Source organism: Mustela erminea, chromosome X, assembly GCF_009829155.1.
Source record: "Mustela erminea isolate mMusErm1 chromosome X, mMusErm1.Pri, whole genome shotgun sequence".
In the NCBI taxonomy this organism is placed as follows: Eukaryota; Metazoa; Chordata; class Mammalia; order Carnivora; family Mustelidae; genus Mustela; species Mustela erminea.
Genome location: NC_045635.1, coordinates 26767041 through 26788415, shown reverse-complemented (window position 1 = coordinate 26788415; position 21375 = coordinate 26767041). Strand labels below are relative to the sequence as shown.

At 41.6% G+C, this 21375-nt stretch overlaps 1 protein-coding gene across 13 annotated transcripts in view; it reads left to right on the top strand.

Moving 5' to 3' along the window:
* Positions 1-21375, top strand: part of DMD (dystrophin) — a 2094983-nt gene that overhangs the window by 1925472 nt on the left and 148136 nt on the right. For 4 of the 13 annotated variants that reach the window (XM_032330382.1, XM_032330384.1, XM_032330383.1 and 1 more), the window contains exon 1: positions 20384-20502. The exons of 8 other annotated variants lie outside the window; for them this stretch is intronic. In XM_032330382.1, the coding sequence (XP_032186273.1) occupies positions 20483-20502 (20 nt within the window). In that variant the 5' untranslated portion in view covers positions 20384-20482. Of the gene's footprint in view, positions 1-20348; positions 20503-21375 lie in introns of those variants that run through there. One more of the 13 variants, XM_032330385.1, reaches the window with a different exon arrangement.

Sequence of the window (21375 nt, the reverse complement as noted above, 5' to 3'; positions counted from 1 at the left end):
ATTACGCCCCTGAATCATGAACTTTTTTTCTCCCTTCCCTCTCCTCTCCTTACAAGATCCAAATTGCAAAACCTAAGGATAAAGTTTTAATTTTGGAAGCACAAAAGACAGAAACCGTTTCAGAGGAGAGCATTAGTGAAAATCAACACCTGAGAGCCTCATTTTAAGACCCTGAGCCCTACGGTTTATGCTGCTTTTCTGGTGTCTTCAGACTTGTGATGTGCGTAAGTGAAGACTAAAAAACATCTTAAAAGTCTCAGATGTGGAAAGTTAACCCCCTTCAACTAGTCATGTATCCTATTTTCTGTAGTGCATATGGTGATCCTTAATTAGAAAGGTGAAGACTGAGGTATTTTCCAAAAGTTTCTGTATTTGTTAAATTCTTTTGTGTTAATATAGCTAAGTTGTTTTTACATACGTAGAGATATAAGGGGAGATCTAGTTTCCTCACAGAGATAGACTTCTAAGGTTGAGAGAACCAACTGAAATGTTTGTCTTTTCACTCACGAGTATCTCTGTGTTTAAGAATTTGCTTGTTTTTACACAAAGAGTTAATATCTTCAGGTGACAGAACTGTCTTTAATGTACTCGAGAAGAGCTTCAAAATGGAATGGATTGAGGGGTTGGGGAATAAGCAGAAGACAAAGCACCCTAAAAGACCAAGGTTAAAACACCAATTGGAGGAAAAGTTTATGTTATCCCTCTGGTATGTTCTGGTAGTTTGTGGGGGGGGAAAACAATTTATAATAAAGTTTTAAAAATTATTGACAGTACTTTAGGTCCTGTTCGCTTTGCCTACTTCCTTGTTGTCTCAGAATAGCCCCTCTAGGGACAATGGAATGGTCCCAACAGCCTAAATATGGTAAGCTTTAAAAGCAGATGGCTTGGGGGGTACCTGGTTGGCTCTGTTAGTTGAGCATCCAACTCTTGGTTTCGGCTCAGGTCATGATGTCAGGGTCATGGGACCGAACCCCCCCCAACCCACCCCACTGTGCTCTGGGTTCCGCTCTCTGCTTGTGTCCAGGTTGGAGTCAGCTTGAGATTCTCCCCCTCCCCCTCCGCCCCTCCCCACCCGCACTTGTGCTCCTGCTCTCTCTCTCTCTCAACTAAATAAAACTTTTAAAAAATAAATAAAGAAAAGCAGATGGCTCGGGGCCATTCTCCTTATTATATCACTGCTTTCAATAGCATGACTGCTGTTCTCCAACACCCTCTTTGTTTTTCGCTTCATTACTGGCACATGTCTTTAATATGTAATCTATAACATTAACATGAAAATGGCTCTCAAATACTATTACTTTCTCCATCTGTGACCCAGTACTGTTTATCGTCATCTAATGATCATTCGTATTGCAGATGGTCCTTCGGAATAGCATTTTAAAGATGCTGAGGATGCTTACTACATAGATTGACAGACCAAATGGTTTCACATCTAAAACTTAAGGTCTCTACAATATGTGATAAGTGGCTGGAGATGGAAAGCATCAGTCCGTTCCAAAGTGAGGTATCAGAGGGACAAAAGGAGAGCGATAGGAAAAAAAAAAAAAAAAGAATACAGAGACCCATACACATATGTATGTATAGCGGAGGTGTTCGTATGATCTCTAAGGGGAGTTGGACTGGGAAGAACAGAACTTAATCATCAGAAATACTTTGTTATTGCAGTTCTTGAACAAGGAGTTTACACTTGCTTTCTGACAATTCAGCACAGCAGTGATAGGAAAGGAATGATGATTACAGTGACAGTGGAGGTACTTCTCTGGCTCACCACGTATTCAGTCTCTAGGCTGAAATTCCAGATGTTGGAGCTCCACAGAGCCTCTTTAAGTTGGTTCTTTCTTCTTTCTCAAGATCCTATCACCAAGGAGTCTTCGTCTTCATCAACTTCCCTTCTCCTCTCTATTCTTCCCTCAGAGACAGGCCCTTGGTAGAAACTGTCAATAGACTATGTGGGTTGAAGCAGAGGTATCGTCGGTCCCCAGCTGGCCTGCCACCACACCTGCTGTGAACATGTTCATCTCACCACCAGCCACAGTGTTGGGGAGGAAGGTGTTAACGAGTCTGTTGACAACACTCCCCTTCCCTCCATGAGGTCAAAAACAATATTTTCTTGATCTTGCTTCATATTTCATTTTCTTTTTCCCTCTCCAGGTAAGCTCTTTGTGAAAATTAGCCCACATGTTTGATCATTCTCTGCATAACGTTGTGGTTCTTTTTTTTTTTTTTTAAGATTTTATTTATTTATTTGACAGACAGAGATCACAAGTAGGCAGAGAGGCAGACAAAGAGAGAGGAGAAGCAGGCTCCCTGCTGAGCAGAGAGCCCGATGCTGGGCTCTATCCCGGGACCCTGAGATCATGACCTGAGCCAAAGGCAGAGGCTTTAACCCACTGAGCCACCCAGGCGTTCCAATGTTGTGGTTCATAATATGACTCTTATGTCAGAGAATATATGGAGGCTAAAGTTTAAAGTGGACCAAGTCAGAGCAGTTATCAGGGGCACCCCGTGGCTGTGTTGGTTGAGCGTCAGACTCTTGGTTTCTGCTCGGGTCCTGATCTCAGGGTCCTGGTTTTGAGCCCCACCTTGGGCTCTGTGCTCAACAGAGTTTGTGTTCCCTGTCCCTCTCTCTGCCCCCCGCCGCCCCCCCTCACATGTGTGCACGCACTGGCTTGCTCTCTCTCTCTCTCTCAAATAAATATTAAAAAAAATTCAGTGGGGTAGGTAGGGTTGGACATATTTTTGCCTTTTCTCACTCTTCAGGCACTGTATTGTCTGAAATCATGTCCTAGATTTATATTTGCCAGGTTGAAAAGATACCTATAAATACAAACTCTTCTATGAAAACATGACCATTTTCATTTCTCCAAAGGATTTTTCCCCAAATTTCAATTGTTGCGCTTTTGTTAATTTTTATGTAAAAAGCAAAATTTTAGGTGTAACCTAATCAGACTCTCTTGGCTCTTTCATTAAAAATTTCACCTAAAATTTGATTGACTTCATTATTATTAAAGGTTACTAAAATGTCTTCTGGTTAGAAAAGTTAAAAAACCTATGTCAATAGAGTCATACAGGGACGCCTGGGTGGCTCAGCTGGTTGAGCGGCTGCCTTCGGCTCAGGTCATGATCCCAGCGTCCTGGGGTCGAGTCCCACATCCAGCTCCTTGCTCAGCGGGGAGCCTGCTTCTCCCTCTGCCTGCCTCTCTGCCTACTTGTGCTCACTCTCGCTCCTCTCTCTCTCTCTGACAAAAAAAAAAAAATTCTTTAAAAAAAATAGAGTCATACAAAAAGTTAGGAAATTTAATTAAAAAGACCAGTGGATGAATTTAATTCAGAATTATTTGGTGATACTATGTGTATCTGCCTTTGTTTTCAGATTATTATATTTTGAAATAGTCTAAAGTGGAAATCAGACTCTACTAGACTCAAAAAGCCCCTTTTTCTGGATGTTTTCAAAATGATGGTTGAAATTCACTGGATTCCTATGTTCACATTTAATCCTCATGCACAGGCTTTCTGGTTTTTCCCAGCTCTCCTCTAACTGTCATTTACAAATATAAGAAGTTTTCTTCCACACACAAAATTCCCTTGATTATGTATTAGAAAGAACTGACACTTTGCAGCAAGGTTTAGGAAAAGCTAACATAAGTAGAGCTTCTGTGAAAACTGCTTTACAAAAAATACCGGGTTTACTGCTAATAAATAATGGAATTTTTTTTTTTTTTTACCATTTGCATTTGCTCTTCATTGTAACTCATAAACGACTTTATTAGTCCTAGGTAACACATTTCTTTTTGCTGTGGGTAAACATGCTGCTCCAGTAAAGTGTTCGTTTACAACATTCAGAATCTTAAAATACAACCAGTGTCACCAAAGGGTAGAAAAGTAGAGGGAAGAAGTACATCAACAACTTTCCCCCCAGTGAATGATCTACTGTAAAGTTCAATAATCATATTTCATGTATAAAGGGAGCTTCGAGCCATTCTTTGTTTTGCATACGTGTCTTTACATTTGATTAAAATTAAATATAAATGTATGCCAATCATTTAGCTATAGTTAAAATCCGCCAAAGTATATGAAGCCTCTGCGTGATGCAAACTGGAGATTTGAGTGCAATTTTAGGAAAGTAAATAAATGTTACTTTCGCTGTATGACTAAAACAGCCAGGTATGTTCCCTCATTTCCTTACAAAATGGAAAAATGACCCCCGAAAAGCAATGAAACACGGAATTCGGTTATATTGCATAGTAGAGAGACCAGAGTAGTTCCTGATGGTTCCTATCTTCCCAGTATTTATACGCTACAGCAGGAGACCTAGATGCAAACAGTCCCAACTCAGTAAGCTGTGTGCTAGTAGAAAGTTGCTCACTGAATATAGCCACAGAACAGTCCCCTCTTCTAACCTTCTTAACCCCTTCCCTGCAACTACTATGACTTAGAAGTCAGAAATAGAGAACCACTTCTTTACTGAAGGTCGTAAATTCATTAGGGCCACAGATAAGTAAAGAACAATTTAATACAGTCTGCAACCTCCAGATCCCTTGCTTTTTAGGAGAGTATCCTGGATTTTAAGATGCCATAAGTCCAACCAAACTTTCATTCAGGTTTAATGGGAACAGGATCTTTTTCTAGACTATCCTTGAGATAACCTCAACTCATAACACTTTTGTTGTAAATAAATAAATAAATAAAGTCAAGGGGCACCTGGCTGGCTCTATCAGTAGAGCACGTGTCTCTTGATCTTGGGGTTGTAGATTTGAGCCCTATGAGTGTAGAGATTACTTAAAAATGAAATCTTAAAATAAACTAAAATCAATTCCACGACCAGATCTCATTTGTTAGGGGTGTTGTCATGTGATTTTAGTGTCCAACCTCTGTTAGGATGCAGAGCCCCTTTCCACTTGGTAGGAGTGCTTTCTCTTAATCTAATAGCAATTAAAACTTGACTTCTGCTGCCATGGAAAGAGCTACTGGTGATAGACTTGGAGAAAGCATGGTAAGGAGATTGGTGATGTTATACAGGGAACAAAGAAAACATTATTTTGACCTTTAAAAAATAAGATAAATTTTTTAAAAATTATAAACCAGGTTCACCTGGGTGGCTCGGTGGATTAAGCATCTGCCTTCATCTCAGGTCATGATCCCAGGGTCCTGAGATGGAGCCCTGCATCCCACCCCTGACCCCACCCCCAGCATCGGGCTCCCTGCTCAGCGGGGAGCCTGCTTCTCCATCTCCTTCTGCCCATCCCCCGCTCATGCTCTCTTTCACTCTCTCTCTCAAATAAGTAACTAAAATCTTTTAAAAAATTACAACCCCCCCCCAAATTACAACCCATTTAGCCTGATGTTGATGAGCGCTACAATCTTCAAAGATGACACTTGAAGAGAAGAATAAGGAGTATTCATAAAAACCTACTCCTTGGCAGTCAGCATGATGTCCTCAAAACTCATCATTTTTGTTATGGCTACCAAAAGGTTAGAGGAGAAGACTGTTATCGATGCTATATCTTAGGATTTTATACCATATTTTTCAAGTTTTCTTTTGGTAGTCTTGGGAACAAGAGAAACAAGTGTGGGCTGAATGATAGACTGAATATGCTGATAAACAAAAACACCCAAAGAATGTCAATTGACAAATGAGGACTACCATCCAGTAGAGTTGCCTCCTGTCCTTGCCCCCTTGAGGTATGCAAGCCTTTGCACACGGATGCTGCTTTTTATCACCCTGGCCCTCTGCCTGAAGACCTCAGCTGGCCAATTTCGCCCAGGTATCACTACCTCTGTGAATCCTTCTTTAAAGTCTCCGTTCAGCTAGCACAGCTTTCCACCAGCATTTCTCTGAGTTGTGATTGTTTGTTTATACATATGTCTCCTGCTGTAGTGTATGAATGCCAAGAAGATAGAAACCATTTTGATCCATTTTGGTCTGTTTACTACGGAACAGAACTGGAAGGCAGCTGTGGCTCACCACTATACCACCAACGCTACTACGGAATAGAACTGAATAGGTGCTCACTTGTTGAGAGAACGATTGTAAATAGCCACTATCCTTACTAACAAATTTGAAACTGATGGAATTTGTAAATACTTCATATCATAAATACATCAAAATATTTTTTTTTAAAGATTTTATTTATTTATTTGACAGAGACAGATCACAATTAGGCAGAGAGGCAGGCAGAGAGAGAGAGGAGGAAGCAGGCTCCCTGCTGAGCAGAGAGCCCGACGCGGGACTCGATCCCAGGACCCTGAGATCATGACCTGAGCCGAAGGCAGCGGCTTAACCCACTGAGCCACCCAGGCGCCCAATACATCAAAATATTAATAGATTTCAATCAGTTAGAAAAATCAGCTCTTATTAGGAGATGAAATATGAAGGCATATTTTAAATAGGACATAAATCTCGCATTTAGACTCAAGTAATTTAAGAACACAGGAGGAAAGAGACCTTAATTAATACAAGATTATTTTTAAAAACCCTTGTGTCTTCTAGCAATCCATGAGTTCAGTATGAACAAAAAGTGTGGCATTTATGAAACTAAAATGCTACAACAGTTATAGATGGCATTATATGGGCAAAAAAGGGGGCTTTAAGTATCCCACTTACTCCATTCTGAACATCACATTTTAAATGGATCGTTTTACTCAAAATAGCCCCAGGATAGCCAAGGGCCTATAGGCCATATTATAGGAGAAAAAATATATAAGTAAATGCAGGTATTTAGATTTGGCTTAGAGAGAAGTACTATTAAGGAGAATGTAATAGAGGGCCTCAAATATTTGGAAGTCAAGAAGCAGTGTGTTTTATTGCATTTTGGTTGTGTTGTTGTGTTTTTTGTTTATTTTTCCTTGTTTTGTGTTGCCCTGTTTTGCCCTGAGAATAGATTCAGCTATATATATGGGAGTTATAAGAAGGCCAACTCTAAGTAAATATTACAGAAAATTTTGTGGGGGGGGGGTTAAAAGAAAATTTTGCAACTGAGCTACCAAAAAACAGAATCTACCACCTTAAAAAGCAGTAAACTCGCCTTGCAGTAGATATTCAAGGCTGAAATGACTGCTTCACCCCTAAAGGCAATTTGGTATTGGATGAGAGGATCTAATTCATTAACCTTTAAGGTTGCTTCATAATCTAATGTTTTGATATTTTTAGAATTAATCAGAAGGGACTGACAGCATGACCTGAATCTGTCCTATATTTATATAAACACCCCGTGTAATGCACCTCATTTTCTGTCCACTTGTATACATTTTCAAACATTAAATGTGATTTTAGGGCAACTGCTTTTACGAAAAAAATTTTTTTAAATCAACTTTATTAAAGATCATTTACACGCAATAAATTGCATCCATTTAAATTGTACAATACTGATGTACACTGATTTTTTATAAACGTGTACCAATAAAACCACTACTACAAAGTACAAAAAACTCTGATCCCCCCAAAACAGCCTTGTGCCCCTTTGCCAACCATCCTTCCCTTTACCCACGGCCCCTGGCAATCGCTTATCAGCTCTCTGTGCCTATAGATGAGTTTGCATTTTCTAGAATTTTATATAAATGGAATGGCATGGTATTTTTGCGTCTATGGTTTCTTACTCTTAGCATAATGATTTTGAGTATCTGTACTTGAAAATCAGTAGTTAATTCCTTTTTGGTTTTGTTTTTATAAAGTAGCATTTTTTTATTATTATCTGTTAGCCAGCATATAGTTAAGTTCATTCCTTTTTAATGGAAGAGTACTTTCTGTTGTTTGAATAATACCATATTTCGCTTTTCTGTTTACCTGCTGGTACACATTTGGGTTTTTATGAGTAAAACCGGTAAAAATTGTACACTTGTTCTTCTACCTCAACTTAGAAATCGTAATTTTGAGAAGCACACTACAAAAATAACCTTATGGGTTATGTGTCTATTTGTTTATTGTATTCATATCAAGTATTATCTTAGTGAACAAGCAACTAGGATAAATTGAACAGATGTCAGCTGAGTTCTGGGAGAAAGTCTTAGTTTCTCACATTATTTCTTGGGAGTAGTTATGTGTTGGCTCTATTTTGCTGTATAATCAACTATTCCCCAAATTAATGGCTTAACCCAGGGGGCAGCAAACACTTCTATAAAGGACTGAACAGTAGGTATTTGAGGCTTTGTGGTACATATAGGATCTCTGTTGTATATTCTTTTTTTTTTTTTTTTGGTCCAACTCTTTAAAACTGTATGTATACTTGGGTGGAAGGCTCTGTGAAAACAGGCCACAGGCCAGACTTGGCCCATGAGCCATGGTTTGTAGCTCCCTTAACACAACCACAGCTTATTTATCTCACTCTTAGAAAATGGACTGGGCCATTCTAGTGGTCTTTGCTAGGCCTGCCCATGCATCTGTGGTCAGCTCGTGGCTGGATGGGCTCTTGTAGCCTGATTTGCTTGTCTGATGGTTGACAGGCTGTTGTTTGGGAACAGATTCGACTAGGTCTTTGTGTCTCATGATCCAACAGGATAACCCGGGCCTCTTCACAAAGACCCTTGTCAGGTTTCTGCTTGTGTCACATTTGATATCATCCATTGGCCAAAGCAAGTCATGTCATAGGGTCATCAAAGATAACAGGACAGGGAAAGACTCCAGCTTCTGATGGGAGGAGGTACAAAGACACATGGCAAGAGCTAGTTACCAGTGAGGGGCCAGAATTTGGGGCCATTTTGCTGTATGTTGCAGGGCATTTGGAGAAAAGTTACCAGCAAGTTCTATTGCAGAGTGAATTTAGGTGTAGTTGAAATGAGATGTGCTCTGATAATTCTTATTTTGTGAGTAATCATGCTGGCCTGGGCTGTTGATGTATAGCTTCCTAGGCAAAGGTAGAAATAAAGTATCTATAGTCTGGTGATTTTCAAAGATGAAAAATACCAATGAGAAATATACTTAATCACTTATTACTACAGCGTATTCAGTTAATGCTGCTGTGATTAAATACTGACAGAGGAAGGATTATGACTTCTTCTCTGGTTATTCTCCTGGCTGGTCACTCTTTTGAAGAGAATTTTATTCTCAAAGGTGTTGTTATTTTGCCTATGCTTCATATCCCCATAACTACACCCTATCTAGAGTGTTCTAACAATCATATAAGAATCTTTTTTCTTTTGGGGCGCCCGGGTGGCTCAGTGGGTTAAAGCCTGTGCCTTTGGCTCCGGTCACAATCCCAAGGTCCTGGGATTGAGCCCCATGTGGGGCTCTCGGCTCAGCAGGGAGCCTGCTTCCTCCTCTCTCTCCACCTGCCTCTCTGCCTGCTTGTGATCTGTCAAATAAATAGAATCTTAAAAAAAAAAAGAATCTTTTTTCTTTTGCATAAGTATGGTCATTACCGGGTTTTATAAACACTCAAATCAGATTTACCCCAGCACTTAATAGGATGAATTCATAGGTATTAAGTAGTATGGGGCATCTTTCAGCCCTCAGATGTCCCCATTCGGTCAGATGCACACTGGCCAATTTGTGGGCCTAACCATGGGCCCTCTACCAAGGGCTTCCATGGATGTCCCGTTGTGGGGCAAGAGCAGAAGGACGATTTCTCAGTTTGTGTTTGGCAGTGGTGTTGCTCAGACAGGCAGCACGCACGTGTGTGCAGTAGGGTGGGCTCGTAGTTACTCCCCTTGACAATACCTTTTGCAGCAATGTTTTTCCCCCTGCAATGTGACATCACCATGTCCTCTGGAATAGAAAGAAAATATTGAGTAGTTCCTACTGTAGGCTCCTACAGTCTCCTCAATGAACAGCTGGCAGAGAGACACGCTCTAAAACTTCAGGCAGACCCTCAGACCCTAGCAGCGCCTCCTGTGGCTAGAACTTCAGATCTGGTGAATGTCCCCCTCCTGAAGCTTGTTATGCCCTTCCAGTCCTCCTAAGGTTTCAGCCCTTACCAGAGAATAAAACCATAAGCTGACTGCCCCCAGCTTCCTTCTGAGTCTGTTTATGCATGCCTATCCAATAAGTACACATTCTTTTCTTCCATGCAGTGAAGATCTCTAGCTTTCCTGTTTCTTGACCAATCCACGCTTTATATATCATTCTAGTGCAAACACACGTGTGTACACACACGTTATCTGTATAAATGTTTCTCTGTGTTTATATGTGGAAAGAAGAGCATCACAAAGCATTACTTATCCTTACTGTGTAATCCATTCTCATATTTTCTATTCTTTTCTTTGTTATTGAAAACAATATCCGTGATGATGCAGTCTCTAGATTTCACAGCCTATGAGTGGTTCATGACCTACAGTTTGGAAAAATACCGTACCATGCTTTCTCTTTAACTTGGGTCCAGCTATGAACAAGTGGCATTCTCGGCTCACTTTGCTTTGATTCCCGTAAGATGGCTTTGGCTCAGGGGCATCAGAACCTTGGTTTATTTAGATCTAAGAGCAGAATTGAGATTTTGGGTTGCTTTACTTAAAGAATTATGTTCTTTTCCTCTTATCAGTAATTTAAATAATAAACTCGATGGTATTTCCTCTTACCCTTTTTCTTTTGCTTTGGCATCCAGAAAGCCCACAGCCAAATTAGAACCCCTTTTCAAAAAGGTTGGGTTGAAAATATTGGCATATAGAAAAAGGTTTAATCTGAAGTAGACAGTACAATGAATTTTCACAGTCTGAACACACCTCAGTAACCAGCATCCAGATCAAGAAACAGAACATTCCCAGACCCAGAAGTCCCCTAGGCCACCCCTGCCCACTTCCAATCATTACCCACTCTCCAAGGGTAATCACTCTCTTGAATGGGAACACCATAAATTAATCTGGCCTGTTCTGGTACTTCATGTAAATGGAATCATGTAGCATGTACTCTCTCGCGTCTCGCTTCTTAAAACTCACATTCATCTATAGTATTGGATAAAGTTGTGTGAATATGCTATGATTTATATATTCTATTGCTGATTGACACTTGATACAAAGAATGATGTTAGAAACATTCTAAACTGTGTCATTCAGTGAATCTGTGTCTAAGTCCCTTTTGGAAATACACTAAGGAGCAGCATTTCGGGGTCACTCGGTAGGCATGTGCTCAGCGTGTATGCATTAAGCCAGTTTTCCAATATGGTTGGACCAGTGTATATTCCCATCAGCAAAGCAGGTGAGTTCTAGTTGCTCCACGTCTTCCCCAAGCCTTGTATGTAGCTAAATTTTACTAGCCATATCAAGCCCGATGATCTTCAAATCAGTGTTCTGACTTTTCCTCCCTTCTTAATGCTTTATTCTATTTACATTCTCTTCATGCTGGATTTTATCTATTCATTTTTGAAATTTATTCATCCTTCTAAGTTGCCCTATGGTACAATATGAGATATAAATATATACGTAGTATATACACAGACATGAATTCTCAGATAGTGGCACCATTACCAAAAATCCTAGAGTTTTCCCTTTCCTCCAGAAATGGTTGGTTGAAATCTGATTGGTTGAAAAGTAAAATTGATTGTATCCTGTAACTTGTCTTGAGTTCAACCTCCGCACCAATTCTCAATGCTACTTTCTTAATTCAGGATTTCATCCCCTCTCTCTGCCTTTTTCTTTTCTTTTCTTTTTCAAAGATACTTATACCCCACCCCAAAGGATCTGCTTTTCTTTTTTAATGAAGTAGAGTTGAGACACAGTGGTACATGAGCTTCAGGTGTTCAACATTGCAATTGGACAAGTGTGTACTTAGGCTGTGCTTACAAATATAGCTCCCACCTGTCACCAGACAATGCTGTTAGAATACCATGGATCCTGTTCCCTCTGCTGAACTTTTTTTCCTGTGACTTATTCATTCCATATCAGGAAGCCTGTATCTCCCACTCCCCTTCAGCCGTTTTGCTCATCCTCCCTTAACTGGACTATTGCAGTGGTCTACACTACATACATTTCCATTCCGCTCCATACCTACTTCTCCATGCTTGTTTATTCCCACTCCAAACTCAATTCTCTTTAAAAAGAAAAGTCATCACAAGTACGGGTAATGCCAATTTTTTTCTTGTCTTTCTATCATAGGAGGAAAGGCTTCTAAAGGATGACAACAAGTCAACGTGTGAGGATATAGATTCCCACACTAGAGTATTGACTCAAGTCAATAGAGTATAACTCAAGAATGTGATTTGATATTCTAGTAGGGACAGTAGTATTTTTTTTTAAGATTTATTAGAAAGTGTGAGCACAAACCGAGGAATGGGCAGAGCGAGAGGAACAGAGAGAATCATCAGACTCCTGCTGAGCAGGGAGCCCGAGATCAAGACCTGCGCAGAAGTCAGATGCTTAACCAGCTGAGCCACCCAGGCGCCCTGGGACAGTAGTATTTTCTGAATATTAACCTTCCTGAGATACAAAAGCCAATACTGGCCGAATTCTTTTTTGAATCCCAAAAAGAAGATAATCTGATTTTATAACACAGCAGTATGTTAACATTTAAAAATCTGTGCTTCAGTAAATTATTAATATGAGAGATTAGCTCACAGAGTCAGTTTGAGAAACTTGCTTCTGTTCTTCATATACAAACAAAAACATGCATGAAACCTGGAGATTTAAGCCTAGTTAACTCTTCATTGGCATGTGTGTTCCTTAAACCCAATAGGCTAAACAACTCTTCCCTTTTGCTTCCTTTTTTCTGTCTGTTTCTATACTTAGAGTCCATCTGATACAGTGTTTCCTCATGTTCTGTCTCCATCCCCCTTCACTAGATTCTAAGCTCCTTAAAGTCTACACCATATTTGGGTGGTTCTGGTTGTAATTGTAATTGTAATCTGGTTACAAAGCTGAAATTTTAAACTATTTCCCAGCCAATCCTCCAAACATTTTTCTAGGCTTTACAAATAGTAAAGAATAGTGGAAAGAGTTTAACTGATAGGCAAAGACACACGTAAGTGTCCAATAAATACATCATGATCACAGTCATCTAAAGAAACGAATTAGGGTAATATGCACAAAAAACTTACTCTGGGTACAGCACATGAAAAAATGTTCTCAGAGATATGTGAATAAAATTCCTTGCATTCATATTTTCCTTTTATCTCAAAAAAAAAAAAAAAAAAAAAAAAAGATTTGACAAACATAGACCAGAGCTGGAGTACAAGCTTCAGCCTTTGGTAAATCATTAAGTGGTTAAATTGGTTTTAACCTCCATTTCCCCCTTTACGAATTCCTGTCCCTCTGTGTCGGTCCCTGGGAGCTCTGATCACATCCTGGCTGTTGAAGGCCTGCCACCAAGAGGACTTCTCCCTCAGGGTAGAGGGGATCTTTCTCTCCCACTGTCCCTGGCAAAACCAATATTCACTGGTTTTCTCACTACACCAGGGCGCTGCTCTCTGACAATATGAACGTGAATACACCTTTTAACATGTGTGACTAGTATGGATATCTTCCTCTCGGCCCCCCAGAAGGATAGCAAAAGGGTGTAAACTTTACTTCTATGGCTGGCTTGTGATTACTGATTTATCTTGTAAAAAAAAAAATCTTACTTTAGTTTACCCACTTCTTCCTTCTTAGATGTACAAAACAGAAGAAGGAAAGTTTCCTTTTGCAAATTGCTAAAAAGGCAAGACAAACTCTGAGCCTGCTCATTTCCCCTCATACAGCAGTCTAAAAATGGCAAGTGAGTGTCTAGGCTGAATTTTTCTTGTGCTGTGTTCCCAACAGTATTCCTGGACATACTGGGTTTTCTTTTAAGGAACTGTAACTGCACAACAGGCTACTTTGTATTAACACAGCATCCTCCAGCCTTCAGATCGCTTTCCTAGTCCTTATGTCATTTGACCCACACGATGGCCCTTTGCAGTAGTAGCTGAATTTTACAGATGAGTCAACAAAGCTCCAGATGGGTTAAGGGACTGGCCTCTAAGGGGCAGAATCGGTCCAGAGCTCTGCCTTGCTGGCTTCGTGCCTCTGCCAGAATATGCTTGCTGAAGATTAAAAAGCTGCTTTTGATTCTGGTAGATATTCATCTCAGAAGGAGGGGGAAAAATCCCCTCTTGTATCTTCATTCGGTATCATTTGAATATTAAATTTTTCTTACCTGTTTCAACTCAGGGTGACTTCTTTGTTCGCTTAATTGACTGGTAATTCCTTTGTTTATTCCCCCCCCCATCTTAAGAAGCAAGTCATAAGTATTAAAAATGGTTACATTAGCATTTAGCATTTTTTTTAATGAAATTCGAGTGTTTCAGAATGGGTAATTTAGGCAGGCATGTATGTAGAATTTTGCATTTTAATTAAAAAGCCTCAAAATGAAATGAACCTCTGACAGTAACAAATGACTACCTCTAAAAGCTACGTTGCTATTTGATATATGTTCAGTGTTTTCTTGTGGATAGTAAGTCCTACGACTTGTTTCAAGAAAAGTGACAGCACTGAAACAATTAAAAGAGACAAAGCTGCTCTTTTTTAATCATATGCTCATAAATAAAACTGGGTTGTGAATTATTTCCAGAGAAGCAATTGACAAAGTGTAAGTAAATCACTCTAAGAACTAAAGCTTTCTTGCTTTTTTTTTTAGAATGTTCAAACCAAACCTGTATCCTTGTCCAATTATGAATTTCCTTTGACAAATAAATATTTACAAAGTATGAAATATAGACGTTGTGTACTTCCTAAGGCCAAAGCATACTGTGAAAACTAAAATTTAATATTTTCTCTCATCTCAAATGCACCAAAATAAGAACATAACTTAAAAATCATTCTCTCTTGCAGCAGACTGTCCATTAATCACTCTTTAGGTTATATTGGCTTCATGAGTCTTCAGGTATAAAGAAAAACTGTAATTTCTAGATTGGAAAATCTGAGTATTTATGGATTTGAAGAAAACAATAACATCTAGCAAAACAATTTTCTGTAAGCCCCATTATGAAGTCAAGAAAGTCTCTTTCTTGTGAAAATTCTTTATGTTTTAAAGGGCTTGATTGGGTAGATCCAAGGGTTAATTTACTTGTGATCTGGGAAAAGACTGAGACTTGCCTTATTATTTTTTTTTTAATTTTTTTTTAACTGGTGTGTGGGAGGAAGGTAGAAAGAGGCCCCAGACTGAATTCACTAATTGGGGTTTTCACCTGCTGTGAGTCTAATCGAATACAAAGCCTTATTTGTAGCTGAAGAGGAAGGGAGATTATGCAGAGTGTCAGAATTTCTGCCTAGTTTTGAAATTCCTGTTATTTGGCACAATTGTTTGGGAAAGGCAGACAGATAGTTACAGCTTTGAGCGCTTGTTAAGGTAGACTGGGAATGCTGTCTTAGGTCTGCTGGAACCACCTTAACTGGTTACCCATTTTTAGCAGGAGGCCGTCTGTTTGCTTTACGTGGGATAGGCTATAGCTGGCAGGCTAATAGGTACCTGAATTCTTTCCTGGGAAGCAACTGCTGGCCCGTAAGGTTAATGAAGTGTGGCTTTATTTTCGTGAAGATGTTCAACTTCACATCTTTTCAGATGTTCGGTGTGATAGAGGTGTCTCTGGGAAGCTTTGAAGAATCTTATTAGAAGCAAACCACATGAGAGGGAATCTGAGTGAAACTCGATTTGGAACCTATTTGGTGAAATCTCTGGTTTGGATGGCAGCTGGCTCCGAGAACTTTCCTCAGCCTGGCTTACTCTGTCTCCTTGCAGGGGAAAGGCCTGGAAAAATAGGGTTTTGTGTGGGTCTGAATGTAGACACCTCTTCATTTACTAGTTAATATGAACTGACTGGAGATTTTTACATCCAGAAGATGCTGGTTTCAGATGGATCTAAAGAGACTGTTACACATATTTTAATTAGTGCACTGTGGTATTTGCCCTAACTAGCAGTGACTCACCATCATTGTAAGCATTTATTAGATGTCCGATTCAGTGCTCACAGCTCATCCTTGTACTTTGCACAGAGAAACACGGAATACTTACAGGTTTGCTAAACACCGAGATGGTGAAATTTTACTGTAAAATACCTATTATGCTTAACTGAGGTAGTACCTACATTCCAAATGATTTTTAGAAAACGATGCGGTTTAAACTTAAGATGGGCTAGGGAAGGCGAGGCAGTTCAGGTGGAGACTCTTGGAACGAGAGGAAGATCGCCCCTGGGGGGTGGTGAAGTCCCTCAGGGCCATCCCCAGGCAAGTGCCCAGCGCAAACCATTCCCTGTCTTTCTCCTTTCCCATTCTGCTCCTCATTTCTTATTGGTAAAACCTGGCTAACTCTGACCCTCAAGCAGCGTAAAAGGAAAAGCATGTGTTTGTGGAACATCGAGCAGCCTGGCCTCTGCCCTTGGCCTCATCCACAAACTTGACCTTCCAGCACTGACATTTCAAACCAGTGGCTCCAATCCAGACATCTCCCCTCTATGCTCCGGGCTCGGATGTGGGACTCCCTTTTACACCACAAGGCCACCTCGAACTCACCATGCTTAAGAGTGAATTGATCCTCTCTCCCTGGCCCTCTTCTGCCTGAACCTGGCCCCCTCCTCCTGACATTCCTGGCTTGTGGAATATTACTCATCCAGGCTTGGGATTCACCCCTCTCTGCCTACTTGTGATCTCTGTCAGATAAATAAAAAAAAATCTTTAAAAAAAAAAATTTCAGTGCCCAAGGCTATTAGATCAGACCTGCAGGGTGGTGAGATGCGGCGGTGGCCAAGCTTGAGGCCCAGGGTCCTAGGTTGTCCCTTTCTTCCATCGGTGTGTCTGATCAGTCATGACTCCTGTAATATATAACCTTATTATTTCTCCACTCGGTGCCACTTCCACTGTTCAGATCGTCTTCATACTGCAGTCCCCTTGTATCTGGTCTTCTAATTCCAGACTCTTCTGACCCAGCCCCCATCCATTTCCTGAGTCCTTTTTCTAAAAGGCAAATATGACAGAAACACACTGGTGCTCACATTCAGACCTTTCAGGACACAGGTCAAACTCTGGATCATTCTCAATTTGGCCACCTACTGAATCTCTTGACATTCTCTCCCAAAGATCAGACCACTGAAGCTCTTGAAAAGAAAAAGCTGTTTGTGGCCTCTTTACCTTCACACCTGCTGTTACCACCATTTGTAATTGTTGATTTGCCTTTACTCCCAACCGACCAGAGGCTCCTTTTGCACCTACTGAGGAGGCTTCTAGATAGAACTGTTGAATGAATGAACCCAGTCTTCTTTTCAGCTCCAACAGTCGGAGTTAACTTATTCCTCCTTCAGGGGGTCCCCATTCAGCATCCAATTTAGTGACCCAGAGGGTGACTTCGACTGGATGAGTCCCTGTTTGGTCAGGAGCCTGGAAGAAATAGATGGTACATGCAAAAGTGGTACTTGAAAAGAATGTAAGAAAAAGGCTCTTTACAAAAACCTGAGCAGTGTCAGGGGAAGAACAGGAGCAAAGGAAGAACCTGGAAAACACTGTTGCTGTAGAAATGCCAGCCCAGCTTGTGGCCCATGGGTAAAGGAACTTAGCCACTGCCAGGTCCAAGGCCAACAGGAGGGAGCTTGAGGAATAAAATGCAAACATCTCCCTCCTCCTGTCCTTTATCTCCGGCTGTAGGCTTTTCCTCCTGGCCTCGCATTAGCTGAGGGCAAAAGAAAGCCAAAGGGCACCCAAGAGCCTGACTGATGACATCCCCAGAGGCCCAGCCTCCTGGAGCGCAGAGCAGAGTGGAAGAAGGGCAGAGAATAGAGCTGGAGGGGGTACTGAGGGGCTATCCAGCACAGTCCCTTCCATCAGAGAGGTCTACATTGTTCTAAGCAACATTTTTTAAGGGGCTTAAAGACTAGAGTTTTGGGTATGGAGGAATTTAGACTTCACTCTATCTCATTCCTTCCTTAACCCTCTTTGTAGCAAACCTACCCTCCTCTGCTGTCAGACAGCAGTGAGATTGCTTACAAGCACAGAAGAAAGAAAAAATACAGATCTTCCCCTACAGTAAAGGAGGCCACATCTCCCCATGGCAGCATGGTAGAGTGGCATAGGCCTTGGAGCAAAACTCCTTGGTCCAGTCCTTGCACTGTCACATTCTCGCCACAGTGTGAGCATGAGTATAGCTCATGGTAAGTTCTGGAATCAGAAATGCAATCTGTCCTTTCCGGTGACAGAGCCTCCATGTTCCTTTCATGTCTCTGATTCACACCAAAACCGTAATGACAGCTACTATAAACAACGTATTGTCATACGTAGCATCATTACAGAATTTTTATATGAAATGAAGATTTATAAATTACCTTTTCTTACTGCCTTTTCCTAATAAGCAAATTCATCATTTAACTCAAACTGACAATAAAACAGTTACTGTGATGCCCATGTCATTTCTTAATAATTCTTGGAGTATTTAATTTCTAAAATAACATCAAGAGTTGGGAACAAGTCTTCAAGTGCCTATAACTCCAGTCTAAAAAAGAACTTAAAGATGTATTTTTGAGGATTGCCATCTGTCAAATTTAAGAGAAGAGAAAAATCAGAATAGTGATTTCTTATTTTCCATTCTTTTTCATTGTCCAGCGAATGGTTCCTAGTAGTTTCCCCAGTGAGCAGTGAGAAAAAAGACTTGAGTGTTGATATTTTAGAGAAACCTATCAGGCCTGAATCTTCAGTGGGTAATTTCAGAGTGTAAAACAAACAGATAAAACAAAAATAACGAGAAAGGAGAAGCATGACAAAGCACAGGTGTGGCAAACCTTTAACTGATTGATTTCTGATGGGTACAAATGTCCATGCTGTGAGGTTTGTGTCTTTTCATTGAAATAAACATAAACAGTATTTAAGTGATTTGCCACATTGACACAGGGATTGGTCACTGATTAATAGCAAAGGCCACAACTTTCTCATCACAGAATACTAATCCTTCTTCCCTCACCAAGACAGAGGCAGACCTAGAATCTGCAGTTCCACCAAGGGACAGCCTCACCCAAAGGGAATCCTAGTGTGCCCCCCTCAGACCATAATAGAAGCTGCCTCCACCACTCGCTGGCTCAAAATTGCTAAGAGACATCATTAATACGTCTCAATTTATGAGGCCAAATGCCAGCAGAAGTGCTTTATTTGCTTTAAAATAGCAAAACCAATCCTACCTACATGCACAAGGCTTTAGTGATAACGTTTACATTTTTATTTGGTTTGTCAACAGGAATGAAGAAACCTGGCACCCCCTTTCCCTTTTGTTCCTGCACTTTATTATTATTATTTTTTGCCTCTTTTGTCATTCTGTAGCAGACAGTAAAGGGAGATTGATGTCCGCAGTCCTTTTAGCTCAAATGTTCTACAACGTTCTACGGGGGTGGGGGTGGGGAAATGTTGAGCAAAAAAGAGAATATTTTAAAAAGAAAAAGGGGGGCATGTTTTCAACTGTAAACAGAAGTGGAAGGAATGGACCGGAAGAGAGAGTGAAAGGCAAGTAGTTGAAAGAAGATGAAAAGAAAAAGCAGGCCCACAAAATAAATGGACAAGGAGGGACAATGGAACCACAAAGGGACATTATCTTAAAATACTCCGGGGACTCTAATGGAAGGTACCTATGTGAAGGTTGCAAAAACTTACTGTGCTAATGAAGGCTGTCTTCTTTTCAGAATATTTCCTTGCTTGAAGTAATTTTGCACAGTTAACCTGCATCGTCACATGGCACACTCTAGGATTAGCAGTATTTGAACTGTCTGTCCCCTGCCACTTTTCTGATAAAACGTTCCATTAGAAATGGTTTCCTTTTTAGATTTGTCAAAAATAATAACAAAAGACCAAATCATGCCACACCACTGGTGGTGGTGGTGGTGTTTTCTTTAGAGCCTATAACCAGTGGTTCTCAAACTTCAGTCTGCTCTTTCTGATTCCGTAGGTCTGGGCTGAGACTCCAGCATTCTTATTCATCAAAAGTTCGCAGGTGACGCTGATACTGCCCTCCCCCACTTTGAGACCCACAGCCGTTTCACAAATACAAATGCTTCCTAAGAAGCTCATTTAGCCCAGGATGAGCATAACCTGAGTTTCATGTCCTTACAGCCCTACCACTTTAATCTTGGATTGAGGGAAAGCCGGGGCGGGGAGAACTCTGTGATTTTTTTCTCTCTCATTCTCTGAAAAAAACAAACTCTGAACCCACACACTTAATTATCTGCAATGAGGTCATTTGCACCTAGGTCATTTATTTAGGCAACAAGTAGTCTTGCTGGAGGTTTTAAGACGGTGCTAGCAGGGCGGTGTGGGGCTTTCAGGTTCCTAGGACAACCTTAAATCTCTGCCTCGGTCGGTCTTTCCTTTTTCCTTTCCGTTTGGCGAGGCCGATTCCCCACTGCCGGGTCTCTGGGAGTCCGGGTTCCCAGGTCGCTAGGTGGGGGCGGAGCCCGGACCGGCCCCGCCCCGTCTGCCTGCAGCGCCCCCTCCCCGCCCGCCTGCTTGCCCGCGCTGGCTCCTCCGCAGTGCTTTCAGCTGCGAGCCTGGGCGGCGGCGGCGCTCGACTTTCGGGGAGCCCGGCGGCTCTGGAAAACTCACTCCTCCGCTCGCGCCTTCCTTCGACCGCCGAACCCTTGCAACCATGAGGGAGCAGCTCAAAGGGTAAGTGCATCACAGCCCCCTCGGATCGCCGCAGTCCGTGCACTTGTGGCACGAGCAGGGGGCAAACCGAGGCGGCCAAAACTTGGACAAGCGCAGCGGCGGGACGCCGGGCGGCCCGGCGTCGGGGAACCTGCCCCGCGGGTCCTTGCTGCGCCGCTGCAGGTGCGTCCCCCGGGGCTTGCCCCTCAGCGCCAGGCTTGCGGCGAGCCCCTTCCTCTGGCTTTGGGATGGGCTTGGAGAGAAAAAGCTGATTTCTCGCCCTACCCGGAGGGAATAGCGCGTTCTCCACGCGGCGATTGGGGCCGCGGGAGCTTTTTGCTCCTTCCCGGGCTGTGTGAACGTGAGCCAGACAGGCTGTTCCTAAATTGTCGCCCGACCTCGCGGAGGGAAGGGACGCGCGAGGTTTTACCTTCCATTGCACTGCAAGTGCCAAAAGGTCAACTTTCTGCCTGATTTCTTCCGAGGATTCCAACTGACATTCCCCTTGTTGGCTTTTTTACTGTGTTCGTTCCATGCCCCCACGACTTGCAGAAATCAGGAAACAGAGAAAAAGCAATTAAAGCCCAGAAGTCCAGGATTTGACATACAGGGAGGATAAAGTGTTTTGTTATGGTGGTTTTTTGTTTTGCCCTCTGGGGTTGTGTGTGCAGTCGTTTCTGGGTGTTCTTCTCTCGGGTTTCTCCAGGTGCCTGTGCTCGTCTTTAACCGAAGTTTGTCATTCCACATCTGATCTCGGCAACGAAAAGGGCAGGACAGTTTATCCGTTAAATCTGAAGTTAAGTTTGAAGCCGAAATTGAAAGGGTTCAGTTGCCTGACGGAGGCATAATATTAATTATCAAATGCTTTGACATCATGAAAAAAAAAAAAGGCAT